Source organism: Mus caroli, chromosome 8, assembly GCF_900094665.2.
Source record: "Mus caroli chromosome 8, CAROLI_EIJ_v1.1, whole genome shotgun sequence".
Classification (NCBI taxonomy): Eukaryota; Metazoa; Chordata; class Mammalia; order Rodentia; family Muridae; genus Mus; species Mus caroli.
The window spans coordinates 116,904,096-116,921,123 of record NC_034577.1 but is presented as its reverse complement, the minus strand read 5'-3'; the positions used below and the strand labels follow the sequence as shown (position 1 = coordinate 116,921,123).

The following is a 17,028-nucleotide window of genomic DNA, read 5'->3' as shown; positions in this document are numbered from 1 at the left end:
GTTTGCACATATGTGTGACATTCATGTGTGTTTGCACATATGCCTGACATTCGTGGGTATGTTAGCACATGTGTGTGACATTCATGTGTATGTTTGCACACATGTGTGACATTCATGTGTATGTTTGCACATATGTGTGACATTCATAGGTATGTTAGCACACGTGTGTGACATTTGGGTGTGTTTGCACACATGCCTGACATTTGTGGGTATGTTTGCCCATATGCCTGACATTGTAGGTATGTTAGCACATGTGTGTGACATTCATGTGTATGTTTTCACACATGTGTGACATTCATGTGTATGTTTGCACATATGTGTGACATTCATAGGTATGTTAGCACACATGTGTGACATTTGGGTGTGTTTGCACACATGCCTGACATTTGTGGGTACGTTTTCACATATGTATGACATTGTAGGTATGTTAGCACATGTGTGTGACATTCATGTGTATGTTTGTACATGTGTGTGACATTTGTGTATATGTTTGCACACATATGTATGACATGCATGTGTATGTTTGTACATGTGTGTGACATTCGTGTGTATGTTTGCACACATATATATGACATGCATGTGTATGTTTGCACATATGTGTATGAGATGTGTGTATGTATGTTATTTGCACACATGTGTAGAGGCCAGAGGTTGACTCTGGGTGTTTTCTTCAGTGGCTCACCACATTATTTTTATTGTTGTTGAGACAGAGTCTCTCACTGAACCTGGAGCTTGGCGGTTGGGCTGGACTGGCTAGCCAGCAAGCTCCAGGCATGGTCCTGTCTCTACATCCAAACCTTGGGATTACATGTGTGAGGGTTGGGCCTCAGGTTCCCATGCTCCTACTGCTCCCACTGAGCCATGTCGCCGGCTGTCAGGGAATCTTGCATATCACCAGAGAGTATTTAACTAGAGTAAGACACTAGTTCATTCTAAGAGACCAGACCTTCCTGTCTGTGTAGGTCTGCGTAGGCTGGGAGTGAAAGGTCTCTCGAGGCTCAGGCATGGCCAGAAAGACCAAAGTGTTACAGTTCTCTGAGGGGAAGCTGGAGCAAGGCAGACTGCTGGACCTCTTCCTCAAGGCTGTCACTGTCCCCAAAGTCAGTGGCAAGCAGTGGGACAAAGCGGTTAGCTAGGGGACAAGGTTGAGGCCACCAAGCAGGAAGTAGCTGTGGTCAGGCCTGCCCACCCAGCTGGTTGGGCTGGGTTGGGGTCCAGCGAGGAAAGCTTTGGGAGAGAAAACTCTTCCCTGGCGTGTTACAGCTCAGTGAGACAGGCACTCTCCGATGATCTTTGGTGAAATAGCTTGTGCACTTTATTCCTTGTGGATAGATAAGACTGTATAAACATTTGGGGGTGGCTTGGGATCTAGAGGCTTGGTCTGAAATGTTAGGAATGCCTCATCTGCATGTGGAAACACTTCAGGTGTTATCCGGTTGTGACCATGGTCCTCTCAGAGGGGTGTCATGGTCACATGATCCAGGACAGAAACCTGGTTTGGTGTAGAATTAAATGCCTACAGTTCTCAATTATGAGAGTTTCCCGGTGTTCCTGAATCTGCTCAGCCTTACCAAGTTTTCTATGTGGTGGCACGGTCCACTGCCCCACACAGACCTTTCTATCCTAAAGAATATGTGGCTTTGAGGAACTGCGGTGGATATGAGAACAGGGGGCTCTTACCTCTCTCACCTGCAGGACCAGGTGCGCCTGTGCATCCCATGAGACACCCGAACGTCACCTTTCTGAGTTGATTACAGCCACTTAAAAGGATGTTGTCCAGAAACAAAATTTCACTGTGATAAACAAGGGTGTTCATTTAAAGGCCTCACCGTATGTTTAAAATCTAGTTTGTCAGGAAAAGCTTGTTCTTGGGGCCATATCTAAATGCTAAGTAAATTTCTGCGGACTCTACAGAATTAAAAAAAAAAGTTATTAAAAACATCTTTCTGTTGTGCTCAGAAAGCAAACGTTGTAAATCATTCTGACATACTTCATGTACTTGTGTTTTCTCCCCCTGTAGACAGGGCCAGTGTTGCTCAAGCTCTCAGCGTCATTGCTTAGAGTTGGCTCATCCAGTGTTGCTCAAGAGTGGGGCTAGAAAGTGCAGGAGAAACTGCTCATGAAAATAAGACTGTATGGAGCTTGGGAGTAGGAACTATCGAGCTAGCAGGGGGCCTGGCTTTGGCTGTGCTGGGAGAGACAACCTGACACCTTCTCAGACAAAGAGTGGCGCCCTCACAAGCTGGCAGCAGCAGCAGCACTTGCAGAGCACCTCTCCACAGTAACCCTGCCCAGCAGGGATCTTGCTGCTCTTGGAACTGTCCCCTTGCCACCTCTCTGAGTCTCCTGTCTACTTCGCTGTCATCTACAGTTCAAAGCCATCCAGTGTTCAAACCTTGGGTCTATAGGGTTAAGCAGAGACTTAGAACATTGGGAGAGAAGGTAGGTTCTCAGTGAGACAGCTTAGAACTTTCCAGTGCTAACACTAAGGCAGGCAAACATACCTCGAACTGCTTGTCTGCCTAAGGTGGAGAAACAAACCCTAGGCTAACAGAAGCCATTGTTAGAGGCAATCAGTGGCAGGCCAGCAGGATGACCCAGCACACAGAAGCACTGCTTTAGATCTAATAGCCTGGGTTGGATTCCAGGGCCCCACATGGCAGAGGGAAAGAGCTGACTCTGGCTGGACACTGTGCACACTGTGGCACTGGAGTGCACCTCAAAAAAAAAGGTAAATGTAAAAAACCCCAATACAAATGAAGTAAACCAGAGGCACAGCCTCAGATTGTAATCATTAGGTTAAGATGAACCCACAGAAGGGGTGGGGCAGTGTTGAATGACCTCCAACCTACAGGGAAAACCTGAGACAAGAAATGCAGTGAGCTAATCCTCTCTGGCCCAAACCTAGCAAAAGCTATAGGGTAGCCCTTGTGGTAAGTGCAGTTGGTGCTCTCCTCTTTCATTCAGTCATCCTGAGTTTGAGGCCACATAGCACAGCCTTTAACTGAGGGCAGAGTTAAAGCCAACAGGAATGGAAGGCTAGGAGTTCCTTCTTTCTCTTCTTCCCATGTTGGCTGAGAAGGTGGGATGCAGTTCTTGTCCACGTGGCTCGGGTTGACCTAAGCAGAATGCAGTTTTCATTCCCACCCCAAGATACTTTGTTCTTGACCCAGTTGGCCTGTCTTATTTTTCTTTCATGGCTTACATTATTGTCTTGCTATGATGTATTTAAAAGCTTCCCTTCCCTCTGGTCTCCATTCCGTTATTTGTCTGGGAAGATGCTCTAGGGCAGGTGTCTCTAACCTCGGGTTATCTCACCAAAGACAGAGGGGATTCTCCAAATCTCCATCAACAAGTCTGTGACTACCATGAAAGCACATATATATATCCCCAAAACAAAAACACAGAGAATATAGGAAAGTCAGAAAGATTGTGAACGGATAAAAAGCCCAGTGCAGTGCACACACCTGAAGTAGAACCAGCATAGTCCACTTGGTGAGCTCCAGGCCTGTGTCACAAAACAAGATAAAGAGCTCTACACAGACACAGACAGACAGACACACACACACACACAGACACAGACACTCACACAGACACTCACACACACAGACACTCACACAGACACAGACACTCATACACACACACACAGGCATACACAGACACTCACACACACACACAGACACTCACACACACACATACACACAGACACTCACACACACACTCACAGACACACACACTCACAGACACTCACACACACACTCACATACACACACACTCACACAGACACACAGACACTCACACACACACACACTCACTCACTCACACACACAGACACTCACACATACACACACACACACACACACACGGGGTCAGGGAAGGATATGTGTACATGCTTGCCCATACCTGAAGAGTTGATGGTTATAAGAATCATAGCTATTTGGTGGGCCTGCTTCAAGAACAAACACCTGATTCAAGCACCTTAAAGAGACACCTCATGGGGCTAGACAGATGGCTCAATGGCTAAGAGCACTGGCTGCCTTTCCAGAGGACCTAGGTTCAATTCCTAACACACGTGGCAGTTCAGAACTATCTTGTTACTCCAGTTCCAGACCATCTGATGTCCTCTTCTGACCTCCGTGCCATATAATGTCTACTGTGTCCTTGGCCAGGAACCTATTGCCAGCAGAGGGAGGTGGAGGCCATCATGGAGGGTGACGAAGATGACAGAGGCTGCTGCTGCTGCAAACCCGGCCACCTGCCACACCTGCTGTCCTGCAATGCTGCCTTCCACCTACGCTGGCTCACCTGGGAGATCACGCGCACACAGTACATCCTGGAGGGCTATAGCATCATCGATAACAACGCAGCCACCATGCTGCAGGTGTATGACCTCCGCAGGGTGCTCATCCGCTACTATGTCAAGGTACGATGTGTTTTCCAGAGCTATGGGTGGAGCTTGGGAAGCAATGATGAGAGACAGGGTTCCTCAACAGTTAGTTCCACACAAACTGGCACACAGAGGCTCCTCCCCAGCCTCCCAGTGAGAGCCTCAGCTTGGGGCTTGGGGACCTTGGTCTTTATTGAAAACCCTTCAGGGCTTTGTGTTAAACTGAGTCTGAGCACAGCAGGCCGGCAGCAACCTTGAGTGTCTATCCATTTCAACCACAGCAGGAGGTGCTTGTCATGAAGGGCAAATTAAATATCCAGGAAACGCCAGCAGGACCCATGTTGGAGTTACAGAGCCACATTAGAGGCTGGGCAAATGGTCCAACTTAGACCCAGCATTGTGGGTTGGAGATTTAGCTCAGATGGCAGAGTGCTTGCCTAGCATGCACAGAGCCCTGGGTTCAATCCCCAACACTGCATAAAACCAGATGTTGTGGTACACATCTGTAGCCTCGACACTGGGGGTGGGGGAGGGGCTGGTGGAGGAAGGAGGATCAAAAGGTCAAGGTCGTCTTTGGCTTCACTGGGAGTTCAGACTAGGCTATAGGAGACCCTATTCAACAAATACTCAGCCCAAAGATTAGGAAGTGTAATGGTTTTAAAAATGAGAGGACAGAGGGAGAGGAGAGAAAGGGGGGGGGGAGGGAAAGAAGGAAGAGAAGAGAAGACTGTGCAGCTCAGATGCCTGTAGAGAAAAATGTGCATCTGGCTCAGGGTACCAACTGCTGGCCTGGGCTGAGGTATGTACTAAGAAACAGGGACCGGCAGGACAGGAGAGCCCTTGTGATAGAGCCATGCTGGAGGCGGTAAAAGGCCCAATGAAGGCTCCACAATCCTATGTTGTCCTGTGGGGGTCTCTGCACTCTCGGGGGCCAGCAGTGTTGTTCTGTGTGAGGCAAGAAGGAAATCAGGTTCAACACTGCTCAGTAGCCGGTGTTGGTTCAAACTTCTAGAGCCTGGTGCATAGTAGTTTACTTAGCCATCTTTAAACACAGCACAGTTGGGGGGAGGGATGTTTTATGATGATATTGAGCTCAATCCCATGTGTATACAACAGAATTTAAGATATGATTACATATTGAATCTCTTTTCAAGTACATATGACCTCTTCTGTAAAGAAAGGGGTTCTGTTGACTGAAAAACAATGCTCAATGCTTGGGAGAAAGAATCTGAGATAAGAGTCTGGGAATCCTGTGTGGCCGGGCCCTGCCGATATCACAGAGGTCACCAGGCTATCAACTGCATCCGTTCCCAGAAAATGGGTTATGCATCTCTTCTTTTGAAGAGACAACCCTGAGTGTTTAACATTCCTGGTTTCCCTAGTGATGATCTGCGAGCACAAGGACCTCATTGCCCTCTGCCCTGTCCCAAGAGCCAACAGGGGCCAACCCATTAGAGGCCCCAGACCCTTCATAGCCAAAGCTGGCTTTGATGGAGGCAATGATGTCATTTCTTAGCCTCAGAGGCATCTTTCCAGCCCCTTCCTTCTGAGACGTAGTAAATCAAAAAGTGAAGTCTTCCTGGTTGTGGACTGGCTACGGAATGTCACAATCTTGCTTGCTTTCTGCAGAGCATAATATACTACATGGTCACTTCCCCCAAACTCATCTCGTGGGTCAAGAATGAATCCCTGCTGAAGTCCCTGCAGCCCTTTGCCAAGTGGCATCACATCGAGCGTGACCTTGCCATGTTCAACATCAACATCGATGATGACTACGTCCCGTGTCTCCAGGGGATCACCCGGGCGAGTTACTGCAACGTGTTCCTGGAGTGGATTCAGTACTGCGCAGGGAAAAGACAGGAGGTAGGAAGGGAAGATGGGGCCTGAGGAACTGAGTGTAAGCCAAGAAAGCGAGGGTCTTAACCTCTTCTCTCCTCCTGTGCTCCAAGGTTGATAGTAAGAAAATAGAGGTGAGGGGAAAAAAATCATGTTTTGAATAAATGTTTAGTACTGAAGCAAATAAAGGTTTAGTATTCGATTAGGCAATAATATGATTTTGTCTCCAGTGACAGAGCTTTGAAAGTATCTGTCTTCTCTAAACTATGCTCAGGGTCTGTCTTATTTAGGATTTTACCGTTGTGAACAGACACCAGGACCAAGACAACTCCCATAAGGACAACATTTAATTGGGGCTGGCATACAGGTTCAGGGGTTCAGTCCATTATCATCAAGGTGGGAACATGGCAGCATCCAGGCAGATATAGGGCTGGAGTAGCTGAGAGTTCTACGTCTTCATCTGAAGGCTGCTAGTGGAAGACTAGCTTCCAGACAGCTAGGGCAAGGGTCTTAAAGCCCACACCCACAGTGACACACCTACTCCAACAAGGCCACACCTCCAAATAGTGCCACTCCCTGGGCCAAGCATATGCAAACCATCACCGGGTCACTACAGTTTAAGCCTGTAGTGTAGCATACTAGAAACTTCCTCTTTTAAAATTGCATTATGCTGTCGGGGGCAGTAATTCACATCAATAACTCCAGTGGTAGTGGGGGTGGGACAGGGACAGGTGGGATGCTGGGGATGCATGGACCACCAGCCCAGCACGAGACCAGTGAGCTTCAGGTTTAGTGAAACGCCTCATCTTATCATGTGAAGATCATGCTTATGGGTGGGGACACACACACACACACAAATTAATTAATTAATTAACTAATTAAATTGAATAAATTTGCATTTGGAGGGCTCAGTGGCAGAGGGCTTGCCAGACGTGTACAAGATCCTGGATTTAATGTCCAATACCACGAACAAAACATAATTATTAATTTTTCATAATAATTTAATTTTATCCTGTGCCTGTGCATGCGTGTGTGCATGCATGCGGAGGCCATGCCGGGTGTCTTTATCGGTCACTCCCCACCTTATTTTTGAGGCAGGATTTCTCTGAGCCTGGAACTCACCAGTTTGTAAAGCCTGATTGGCCAGCAAGAATCCTCGTCTCTGCGTTCCCAGATTCTGAGATCTGGGATTACCGAAGTATGGCAACAAGTGTTTCCACTGGGATCTGAACTCAGGTCTTTATGGTTGAGAAACAAGCACTCCAATGCCTGAATATATATATGGAACAATTTAATAAATATTAAATTGTACTTTGAGTCAGACATGGAGGCTCATGTCTATAATCTTACTAATGGGGAGGCTGAGGCAGAAGGCCTTCTATAGGTCATCTCAGGCTACACAGTGAGTTCCAGTCAAGCCTGGGCTACATAGTGAGCTGTCCTCTCAAAACTGACTTTTTTTTTAAAATTTGATCTTGCCGCATGACATAGTGCTTCGCTGGTGTCAGGAAGATGGAACATGTTGACTCAGGAACATGCTGTCTGCTCCACCATCAGGTGGCCCAGGCTGCTCCCATAATGGTCATTTCCCAGTGCAGTGCCCATGAGCTGAGCGCATGCCCGAAGGCGAGCTTGCCTCCTCAGATGAAGCCAAGAGTAACAGTTGCTCACAGACAGAGGTGACAGCGTGAATCACGGAATGAATATCCATCCCCTTTGCCTGCTGAAGGCTGAGTCCATGAGTGATGCTGTGGGAATGAGGCTTAAAGCCACAACCTCAGCACTGATAATATACATAGACTATGGAGAAGATACCAAACCATGGCACTAACTTCTCAGAGACAGGGAGCCAGTGTCAACCTAGGGATATGGTAGCTGAAGAAAAAGAAACAGAATCTTTAATGTGTCTCCTATACCCTATACTATCCCCTTTGTAAGCAGAATATATACATATATGTGTATGTGTGTGTATACCTATATATGTATATATGTGGATATATATTCACACATATATACACATAGATGTATACATACGAATTTAGTTAATATTCTGTATAATATTATATATTATATATTCTGTATAATAATTAATAATATATTCTGTAAGCAGAATATTATATATATACATGTGTGGACATATACATACACATAGATGTGTGTATATATAGGTAATATTCTGTATAATATATTCTGTATAATAATCTGTAAGCAGAATATTATACACACACACACACATATATAGTTAGTTAGTTAGTTAGTTAGTTAGTTAGTTATTACCCTTGTAGTACCAGGCAATGAACCTGGGACCTTACCATACCAGTTGGGTGGTCTATATGACCTATATGCCCACCCTGCCCCCTTTTCTACTCTCTATTTTGAGACAGGCTCTTGAGGAGTTGCCCAGCATGGCCTCTAACACATTCTGGAGTTCAAGCAGACCATGAGCTGGCAGTCTCCTGCCTTAGCCTCCTGGGTAGCTGGGCTTGCTGACCTGTACCATCGGGCCTGACTTGGACTGCTAATTAGTCATAGATTTTGGATTAAGGGTCTGTTCAAAGGGCCCTTATCTGAGGGAGAAAAGAGAAGCCCTCCTTGATCTGGCTTTCTGCAGGTTTTCCTCCATGTTAGGAGATGGTAGTGGCCATACCTTAGAGGGCACGGTCTGACTGTCTCTGTGACCTAACCCTGTCATAATATGAAATCCCAGAGCATTTTCTCATCAGATCTAACCTTTACCACCTTGTTCCTGGAAAGCACCTGCTGAGGTTTGAATGTGAGATGCCTCCCCTACAGGCTCAGATGTTTGAACATGTGGTCCTCCGATGGCAGTACCATTGGGAAGGTTGTAGCATCCTGAAACAGGGGAGCCTCATGAGGCTGAGTGGATCAGTGGAGGCAGGATGTCTTAGTCACTGTTCTATTGCCGTGAAGAGACACTACGACTAAAGCAACTCTTATAAAAATGAGTTAATGAATACTTAAAATCATTTAATTGGGGACTTGCTTATAGTTTGGTGGGGAGCGTGGCAGTACACAGGCAGACATGGTGCCGGAGAGGTAGCTGAGACTTCACCATCCTGATTCATAGGCAGATAGAGAGAGAAACCGAACCTGGCTTTTAAAACCTCAAAGCCACCCTCAAAGAAACTCCCTCCAATTAAGATCATATCTACTGCAGCTAGGCCACACCTCCCAGTCCTTCCTCAAAACTGCCACTCCCATGTGGCTAACCATTCAAATATTCGAGCCTGTGGAGGCCATTCTTAATCACACCACCACACAGGCTTTGAGGCCTCATAGCCCAGACCCACACATCCTGTTCAACTTCTGCCTCCTGATTGTGCACCGGTGTGACCAGTCACCGGCCTCTCCTGCTGCCATGTCTTCCCTGCCATGATCTCTTCTGTGGGCCAGAAAACCCCTTTCATCCTTAACTACTTCTTGTCAGAAATGTCATGAAATCAGTGAGAAAACCTTCCTAATGCAGTGTTTTCCCCAAATGCCCAGCCATAAGAGAAACTTCCATGGGCAGCTCAGGAGGCTCCCCACTCTGGGGTCACTTCAGAGGCACCGGTTGTCTATGGTGTCCCCATGGAAGCCTGTTTCTGTGACATATGTGAGAGCCAGGGTGACAGCTGCCTTCACATTCCTGTTCTTTCAGCTCTCCAAGACCCTGGAGCATGTGGACAGTGACGAAGACTCGGCTCTGGTGACACTTGCCTTTGCCCTGTGCATCCTGGGAAGGCGAGCTCTGGGAACAGCTGCACATAACATGGCCATGAGGTACTCCTGGGAGACAGAGAGGGGGGTCTTGGGCTTGTGCAGGCACCTGGGGTTTATGTCTGACAGATCCTGTCCGTCGATTTTGGCCTGCTTTCAAGCCTTTCAGATGCACCGTTACTCATGAATCAGGTTGGGACGGCTGCACAATGTTTCTTGTCATCGTAAACTTTAGACTGTTCCATTTGGAAATGCTAAAGCAGGCAGTTTGAACTCAGGGGTTCCAGGTCTCAAACCTTCCAGGTTGAGAGAGTTTGGCTGAGAAGGTAGGTAAAAGGCTTGTCTAGAATTCCTGAAGCCCTGGAGTCAATCCTCAGCACCACCTAGGCCATGCATGGGGACACACACGTGTAGTTCCTGCACTCAGGAAGTAGAGGCAGGAAGATCAGGGTCATCCTCTGCTACACAGCGAGTTCAAGGCCAGCCTGAGCTACACGAGACCCTGTCTTCAAATAAACTGGTTGTGAACCTGCCTATGGATTTTTGCCCAGTGCCTGACAAAGTTGATGCTTGTGAAATGTTCATCCCATCACAGTGACGGTCCCGTCACCCTCTGACCACTGAGCAGGTCTGGCACAGACAAGCTGTGCTTGGCCCTACTGTCCCCAATTTTCCAGCTAAGATGACCTAACCTGTGACATCCACCTCCACAGACACTGGGCATCAGTGGTTATTGTGTGGCTTCACCTTTGGTTCTCAGCATTGGGGGTGGGAGGGGCCTGGGGTGGGGCATGCAAGTTCCTGACTTAGCGAATTAAAAGCAGGTTGCCAGCTGAAGTCAGAATCTTGGTGCAGGAGGGAGCATTTGAGTTTAGCAGACAGGAGGAAGTTGGGGCTACAGGTAGAGTTCATGGTTAAGTACTTGTCTATCATGTATGAGAACCTAGGCTGGATTCCCAGCACTCAGGGGAAATGAGGAAAGAGGCAGAGAAGGAGCGAGCTCCGGAGCTTCTCAGCTAGTCCTGCATGTCTGTCACTCCCTCCCACTGCTTAGCATCTGTGCCCTATGCCAGGCTGCGGTGCTAGATGATGCCTGAACATTGACTATGTGATGGCTCCAGTGCCAGTATGGTCTAAGCTCAAGAATGTCGTGCCCATGGGAGTAGTTGCCACCATGAACCCTCAATGCCCAGGTCACTAGGACACACATGCATCTCCCAACTTCAGCCATTGGGCCTACAGGAAAATATGGATGCTAACACAGCTCATTGGGAATTGTCCCCAACCTGTCAGTTAACTCTCTAGCTCAATGACAAGTAAGATCTGGGGAGAAGCCTTGGGGTAAAGTGCTCGCTGAGCAAACTTGAGGACTCGGGTTCAAATCCCTTTACCCACTCGAAAACCTGGGTATGACATCGTGCACACTTGAGATCCAGTACTGGGAGACAGAGACGGGAGGATCCTGGTGGGTGGAGTTTCTGGATCGCATTTGTTCGCTCCTAGGGAGACACCAGCCCTGAAGGAACCGCCCAGGACAGACAGGGCATTCTGGGTATCACTTACCATCTAGGAGCAAGCCAGGCTCCCTGTTGGAAATATTTTCATTTTAGAACCCAATAGGCTCTATCACACCCCAGATCCCGACAGATGAGCACGTCTATGGATGGGTGAAGACAGGGTCAGGCTGGTCAGGAATTGTGTTAGGTTTGGGGTTTTGGTGTGTTTGCTGTTACTGTGATCAAAATGCCCGTGATCACCAGTTAGAAGAAGCGAGGATTTCTTTTGGATCATGGCTTCAAATCCACCACAGTGAGAAGGGTATAGCAGAACTGGGCTCTAACAGCGACACGTGTAGTGTTGGCAGAAGGTAGGAACACTGCATGCTAATCCAAAGGGAAGAACCGCAGGAAGACTTACAATAAGCCACGTCTCACGCTTTTACCATGGCGTCTCCTCTGCAGCCTGATGGAGCAGGGCTCTCTGACACACCTGGAGCAGGGCGTTTGGCAAGGAGGTTCCAGCTGTGCACCTTTAAAGCAGCTGTGTCTCCTGGTGTAGGAGCTCTAACTTGTCCCTGAGCTGCTGGTGTGTGTGCTGTCACACTCTGGGTTCTGATTCTCCCCCTTCACACCCACTTCTATAGCCTTCTGGTCCCCTTTTCTCGACATGACATGCTAACTGTATCTTGTATGGCTTTCTTGGGGGTGTAAGGATGAGACACGACCAGCGAATGCAGCCCAGGAGCAGAGGTGGCACTGGACATCTGGACCATTGTGTTCGGGGGAACTGGTGTCAGGGTAGAGTCAAAACCTTGCCTGTGGATGTCACAGAGGGAGGAAGGCACACAGGACAAGAGATCACTGTGGCCCTGTGACAGGTCTCCTGCCCTACCCTGGTTTGGTGACACAGGTTGAGATCTTGCAAGCTGGGCATCCCTCATGGCTGACCAATAGGCAGTGGTGAATCACCTCATTGTGCGTGCTCCCCCGCTTGCTGCGCTGCTCTTGCAGTGCATTTTGGGATACAGAGCAGGTCAGTCTGTGCTGGCCATACCCCAGTGAGTCCTGCAGACACTAGCCCTGTGGCAAAGTTGCTTCCCCAAAGCCTAAACACAGCTGGTGACCCCTGGCACCCGTCCTTTGGCACTAGATGACCTCAGCTCCAGCACTGTTCACCCTTCCCAGCGGGCCTGGGGGTTTTCAACACTGTGGCTATAGCCACTTGGGTGGCTGTTCTGAGTTGCTCTTACACTCCAGACTCTACTGAGTGTCCTTGCATCAGTTGTGATGTCAAAATTGTCCTCAGACATGGACTCCCCTGTGGGCCCAATCCCAGTGACTGATAGACACTGTGGAGAGAGCAAAGGTGATAACCAGGCTAGGTGGGTCAGGGTTAGTTCTTGCTCCTGTCACTGTGATCAGAATGCCTGTAAGGTCAAATTCAAAGAAGGAAGGATTTATTTTGGCTCATGATCTCAAATCCATCACATGAAGGGCATGGTAGGACTGGTCAGACAGGAAGGGGAGCAAAGTAGTAACAGGAAGGGGAGGAGTCAGAGCCAGATCTAGTTCCTTCCTGCCGTCCCTGCCTGGACACAGTCACCATCTGTCTCCTGGTTCTCCGAGCATTCTGGCTCCACGGTGGCATAGCCAGTCTTTGCCTACCCGCCTGATGGGCTGTGAGAGGGGCTTGGTCTCCTTTCAGAAAGAAAACCCTGACTGTGCTGTGTGCAACTCTCTCACAGCAGTGACAGCCCAGATCCAGCAGGTTGGGAGTGTGTCTCCTCTCAGTCCAGTCAAGGTGTGTGTGTGTGTGTGTGTGTGTGTGTGTGTGTGTGTGTATTCAGGTACACATGTGTGTGCCAATGTGTGTGGAAGCCAGGGCGCAACCCTGGCTGCCATTCTTTAGGTACCATCCACCTTGGTTTTAGAAACAACTTCTTTCAGTGGCTTGGGCCTCTCTCCCTGTGAGCTAGACTGGCTGCCAAGTGAGCTGCAGGACCCCTATTTCTACCTCCATGCTCAGAGATTCTAACTGCACACGATCACACGGGCTTCTCAGTAGAAGCTTAAAAGGACACAGCTCCAAACCCAAATTCACGTCAGGTGTTCTAGAGCTTTCCACCCTCCTTGCTCCCCGCCCTGCCCTGCTTCGCCCCAGCTCGATTGATGGATACCTTTGTCTTCTTCATTGCCTCCAGGGGAAAAGGAGAGTTATGAAACACCTCCCACTAGAACTCTGCGATGTGTGGGGTCAAGGGGTCATTTCCCGGGCTGAAGGGATTTGCGCTTCGGCTCCGGTTCACGTGGAGAGCCACTTTAATGAAACAGCCGTAAGCACCGCAGTGTGACACTGTCTCAGACAAGACAATTGTTAACTGAGGTATAAATAGATGGTTTGAGGCCTCGGGTAGGGGCATGGGTGTCTTAGCAAGGCGTGGGAGGGAGCAATGTCTGCAGCTGTATCTGTGAATATTGCCTGGGGGATCTGGGGAATCCTCAAGTCTTCCTTTGTACTGTCCTCTCATTCCCACATCTAAAAGGGGTTTTTCCATCTACACTGAGTGTACAGTATGGACTCCCCAATCCCGTCCTGCATCCACCCTGCCCATGGCTTAGCACCCCATCTCCACTTTTATGATTAGTCCCTTTCCGTCAACAGGGGCATCCCCAGATGTTTCCCCAGAAGCAGATGGCAGGTGTCACTCCATTATGGCAGCCTCAGCCCATGGCACTGGCCTTCCTGCCGCTCTGCTGGGCTGCAGCGGCCTGTTTGCCACACCCCTGCATCTCACGAGAAGGAGTAGTATAGAAATTAAGGTGGAGGAGAGAAAGACCATCCTGCCTGCCCCCCAAAGTCAGGGCCCATGGCTTTCCTGAGCCCCTTCATCATGTGCATTCAGAAAAGGCCCCAGGCCCTGAGTGACTTCCCCTGTGTGATATCCTGTTCTTCATTCTGCTCTGTGAGCAGGCGGCCATTTGGAAAGCCTGGACATGACCCTCACCACCCTGTCCCTCTCCTAGTCGTGAATAAAAGGGACAGTGGGGACAGTTATGTTCTGAGAACCCGAGTCCATGCTTGGGTGATATCTATCCTGGTAGAATCCAGTTTCTACTACGGCTAACACACCCCAAAGTCTCAAGAAGAGAAGTCTCTGGTGAGGAGAGGAAGGGTATATGTGGCAGAGCCAGTGTGGCTAAGGAGGGTGAGCCTGCTGCCCTGGCCTTCTGGTGTAGGGGTGTGGCCTGTTCCAAGCTGGGTCTCAGTTTCATACACAGAGATTGTGTCAGTGGTTCCTAAGGTGATGGGAGATGGCCTTACACCAAGGCACTAGCATACTTCATACCTGGATGTGGGGCCGGGCACTGGGGTTCTGGAAGAAGTCCACAGTTCCCTGTCTTCCCATACTGGAAGAGTGTGTGTGTGTGTGTGTGTGTGTGTGTAAGTGTCCGCACATCTCTTGCTAATCTTGCTACATCCATCTTCCTTGAGATCGAATCTTCCATTGGTCTGGAGCTCACTGATAAAGCTACGCTGTGTGGCTGGAACCAGGGCCATTCTACCTCTGCCTCCTCAGCTCTGTGATCACAAGCACAGGACACCACACATGACTTTGTAATGTGGGTTCTGGGAACTCGGGATCCATGTTTGTGTGTAAGGACCTCGTGCTTGTGGGTATCAACTGAGCCATCTCCTCAGCCCCGGAAGGTAATCCTTAAACCAGGAAATGTAGATGCTGGTAGGAGTGAAGAGGTCATGAGCTGTGCAGAGTCAGCCCACAGCATGGTGTGACTGTCCTCCAGCCTGTGAGCCCATAGCAGTATGACTGTGTCTTACAGCCTAGACTCATTCCTCTACGGCCTGCACGCCCTCTTCAAAGGCGACTTCCGGGTCACCGCTCGAGACGAGTGGGTATTTGCTGACATGGACCTGCTACACAAAGTTGTTGTTCCAGCCATCCGGATGTCCCTGAAACTGCACCAGGTAAAGAGCCGCTTCTGGAAAAAAAAAAAAAAAAAAAAAAGGATTAATCTGAAACTGGAAAAAGAGTCTACCCCATTACACTACTCCCTGCTCTCCATAAGGTGAGCAACCTCCTCCTCCATCCTCCTCCATCCTCCCCCATCCTCCTCCCAGGGACGCTCTGCCTCCTCTCTGGCCTAGACTCAACTCAGCCAAGGAGTGTGGCATGGATCCTCTTAAACCATAAGCTGAAGTAGAGAACCCTTCCCTTTAGGGTGTTTGTGTCCAGTGAGGAGAAAAGTAACTAATGAAGCCAGGGAGATGCCTCAGTCAGTATGTGCTTTCTGGGCAACCATGAAGGATCTGAGTTTGAACTGTAGAACCCAGGTAGAAAACCTAGGTGTGGACCCCAAGACAAGAGGCTCCTTAGGGGTCACTGAGAAGCCAGCTTAGCCAAACTGGTGACCTCTAAGGTCAGTAAAAGACCTATTTCAAAACAACAGCAAAGTATAGACAGCCAGCAAAGGAAGACACCTAAGGTTGCCCTCTGGCCTCTATATGCAATTATACACAGAGAAGGATAAAGTCAGTAACAGAGCCTTCATCTCTTTCTGGTGTGTATTACATACTCAGATAATTAAAATGATGAGTTATTCTAGGTCAGCCTCGGATACTGAGTGTGATCTTGTCTCAAAAAAAAAGTTACAAAAAATGAATTAATAAAAATATAATCTTTGAAAAGCTTGCTACCTCTTTTCTGGAGAGCCTTGGAAATTACTCAACACTTAGCTTTGGAAATACGGGGTGGTCTAAATAAACCTGACATTAGCTAATGGCCATTTTCTTATAGGAGACTATAGGGGGAGGAAGAGAGGCCCTGACCTAAACGTCAGAGGCCTGAGCCATGCAGCTCTCTCCTAGGCTTATGAGGGACAATGAGTTGAGATGCCCTGAGTACCCAGCTCAGGGTTCAGTAACATGGTGGAGTCGTGCAGGGAATGAGGAGGGCAGGTGGCCCAGGAGGCCACTGCAAGTCCCCCTCTGCCCTTGCCCAGAACCAGCAGCTCTGGCCTCACTGAGCCCACCTGGGCTCTCCCCACCAGGACCAGTTCACCTGCCCCGATGAGTACGAAGACCCCGCGGTTCTCTATGAGGCCATCCGGTCCTTCGAGAAGAAGGTGGTGATCTGCCACGAGGGAGACCCGGCCTGGCGAGGAGCTGTGCTGTCCAACAAGGAGGAGCTGCTGACTCTGAGGCACGTGGTAGACGAGGGCGCCGATGAGTACAAGGTCATCATGCTCCACAGGGGCTTCCTGAGCTTCAAGGTCATCAAGGTGAGCCAGGGAACAAGGAGAAAGGATGCGGTTGACACAACTGGTCCCTAGGTCAGAGGAGCACTGGCTGGCAGAGAGGGGCGAGGCAGCGAAGCAGCCTGAAAGCCTTGGTCCACTGCTGGAGTTGTCTCTGTCCTTAGACAACCAAATTCACAACACAGTTTTGTTTCGTTTGGGTGGGTTTTTCTTTATAAAGTCTCTCATGTCTTAAGTAAGTTATGATGTAGGACATGTGGACCGTTGTCTGCAAGTTGGACATGCCTACTTCAAAGTTCCAGAACGTTCTCT

The 17,028-nt window shown here is 48.9% G+C and overlaps 1 protein-coding gene across 1 annotated transcript in view; it reads left to right on the top strand.

The window, feature by feature from the left end:
- The window catches only part of Pcnx2 (pecanex 2), a 145,949-nt gene that overhangs the window by 119,119 nt on the left and 9,802 nt on the right, over window positions 1-17,028 (top strand). The window contains exons 26-30 of the mRNA XM_021170316.1: window positions 4,170-4,423; window positions 6,017-6,250; window positions 9,885-10,006; window positions 15,283-15,427; window positions 16,510-16,740. Of these exons, the coding sequence (XP_021025975.1) occupies window positions 4,170-4,423; window positions 6,017-6,250; window positions 9,885-10,006; window positions 15,283-15,427; window positions 16,510-16,740 (986 nt within the window). The remainder of the gene's footprint in view (window positions 1-4,169; window positions 4,424-6,016; window positions 6,251-9,884; window positions 10,007-15,282; window positions 15,428-16,509; window positions 16,741-17,028) is intronic.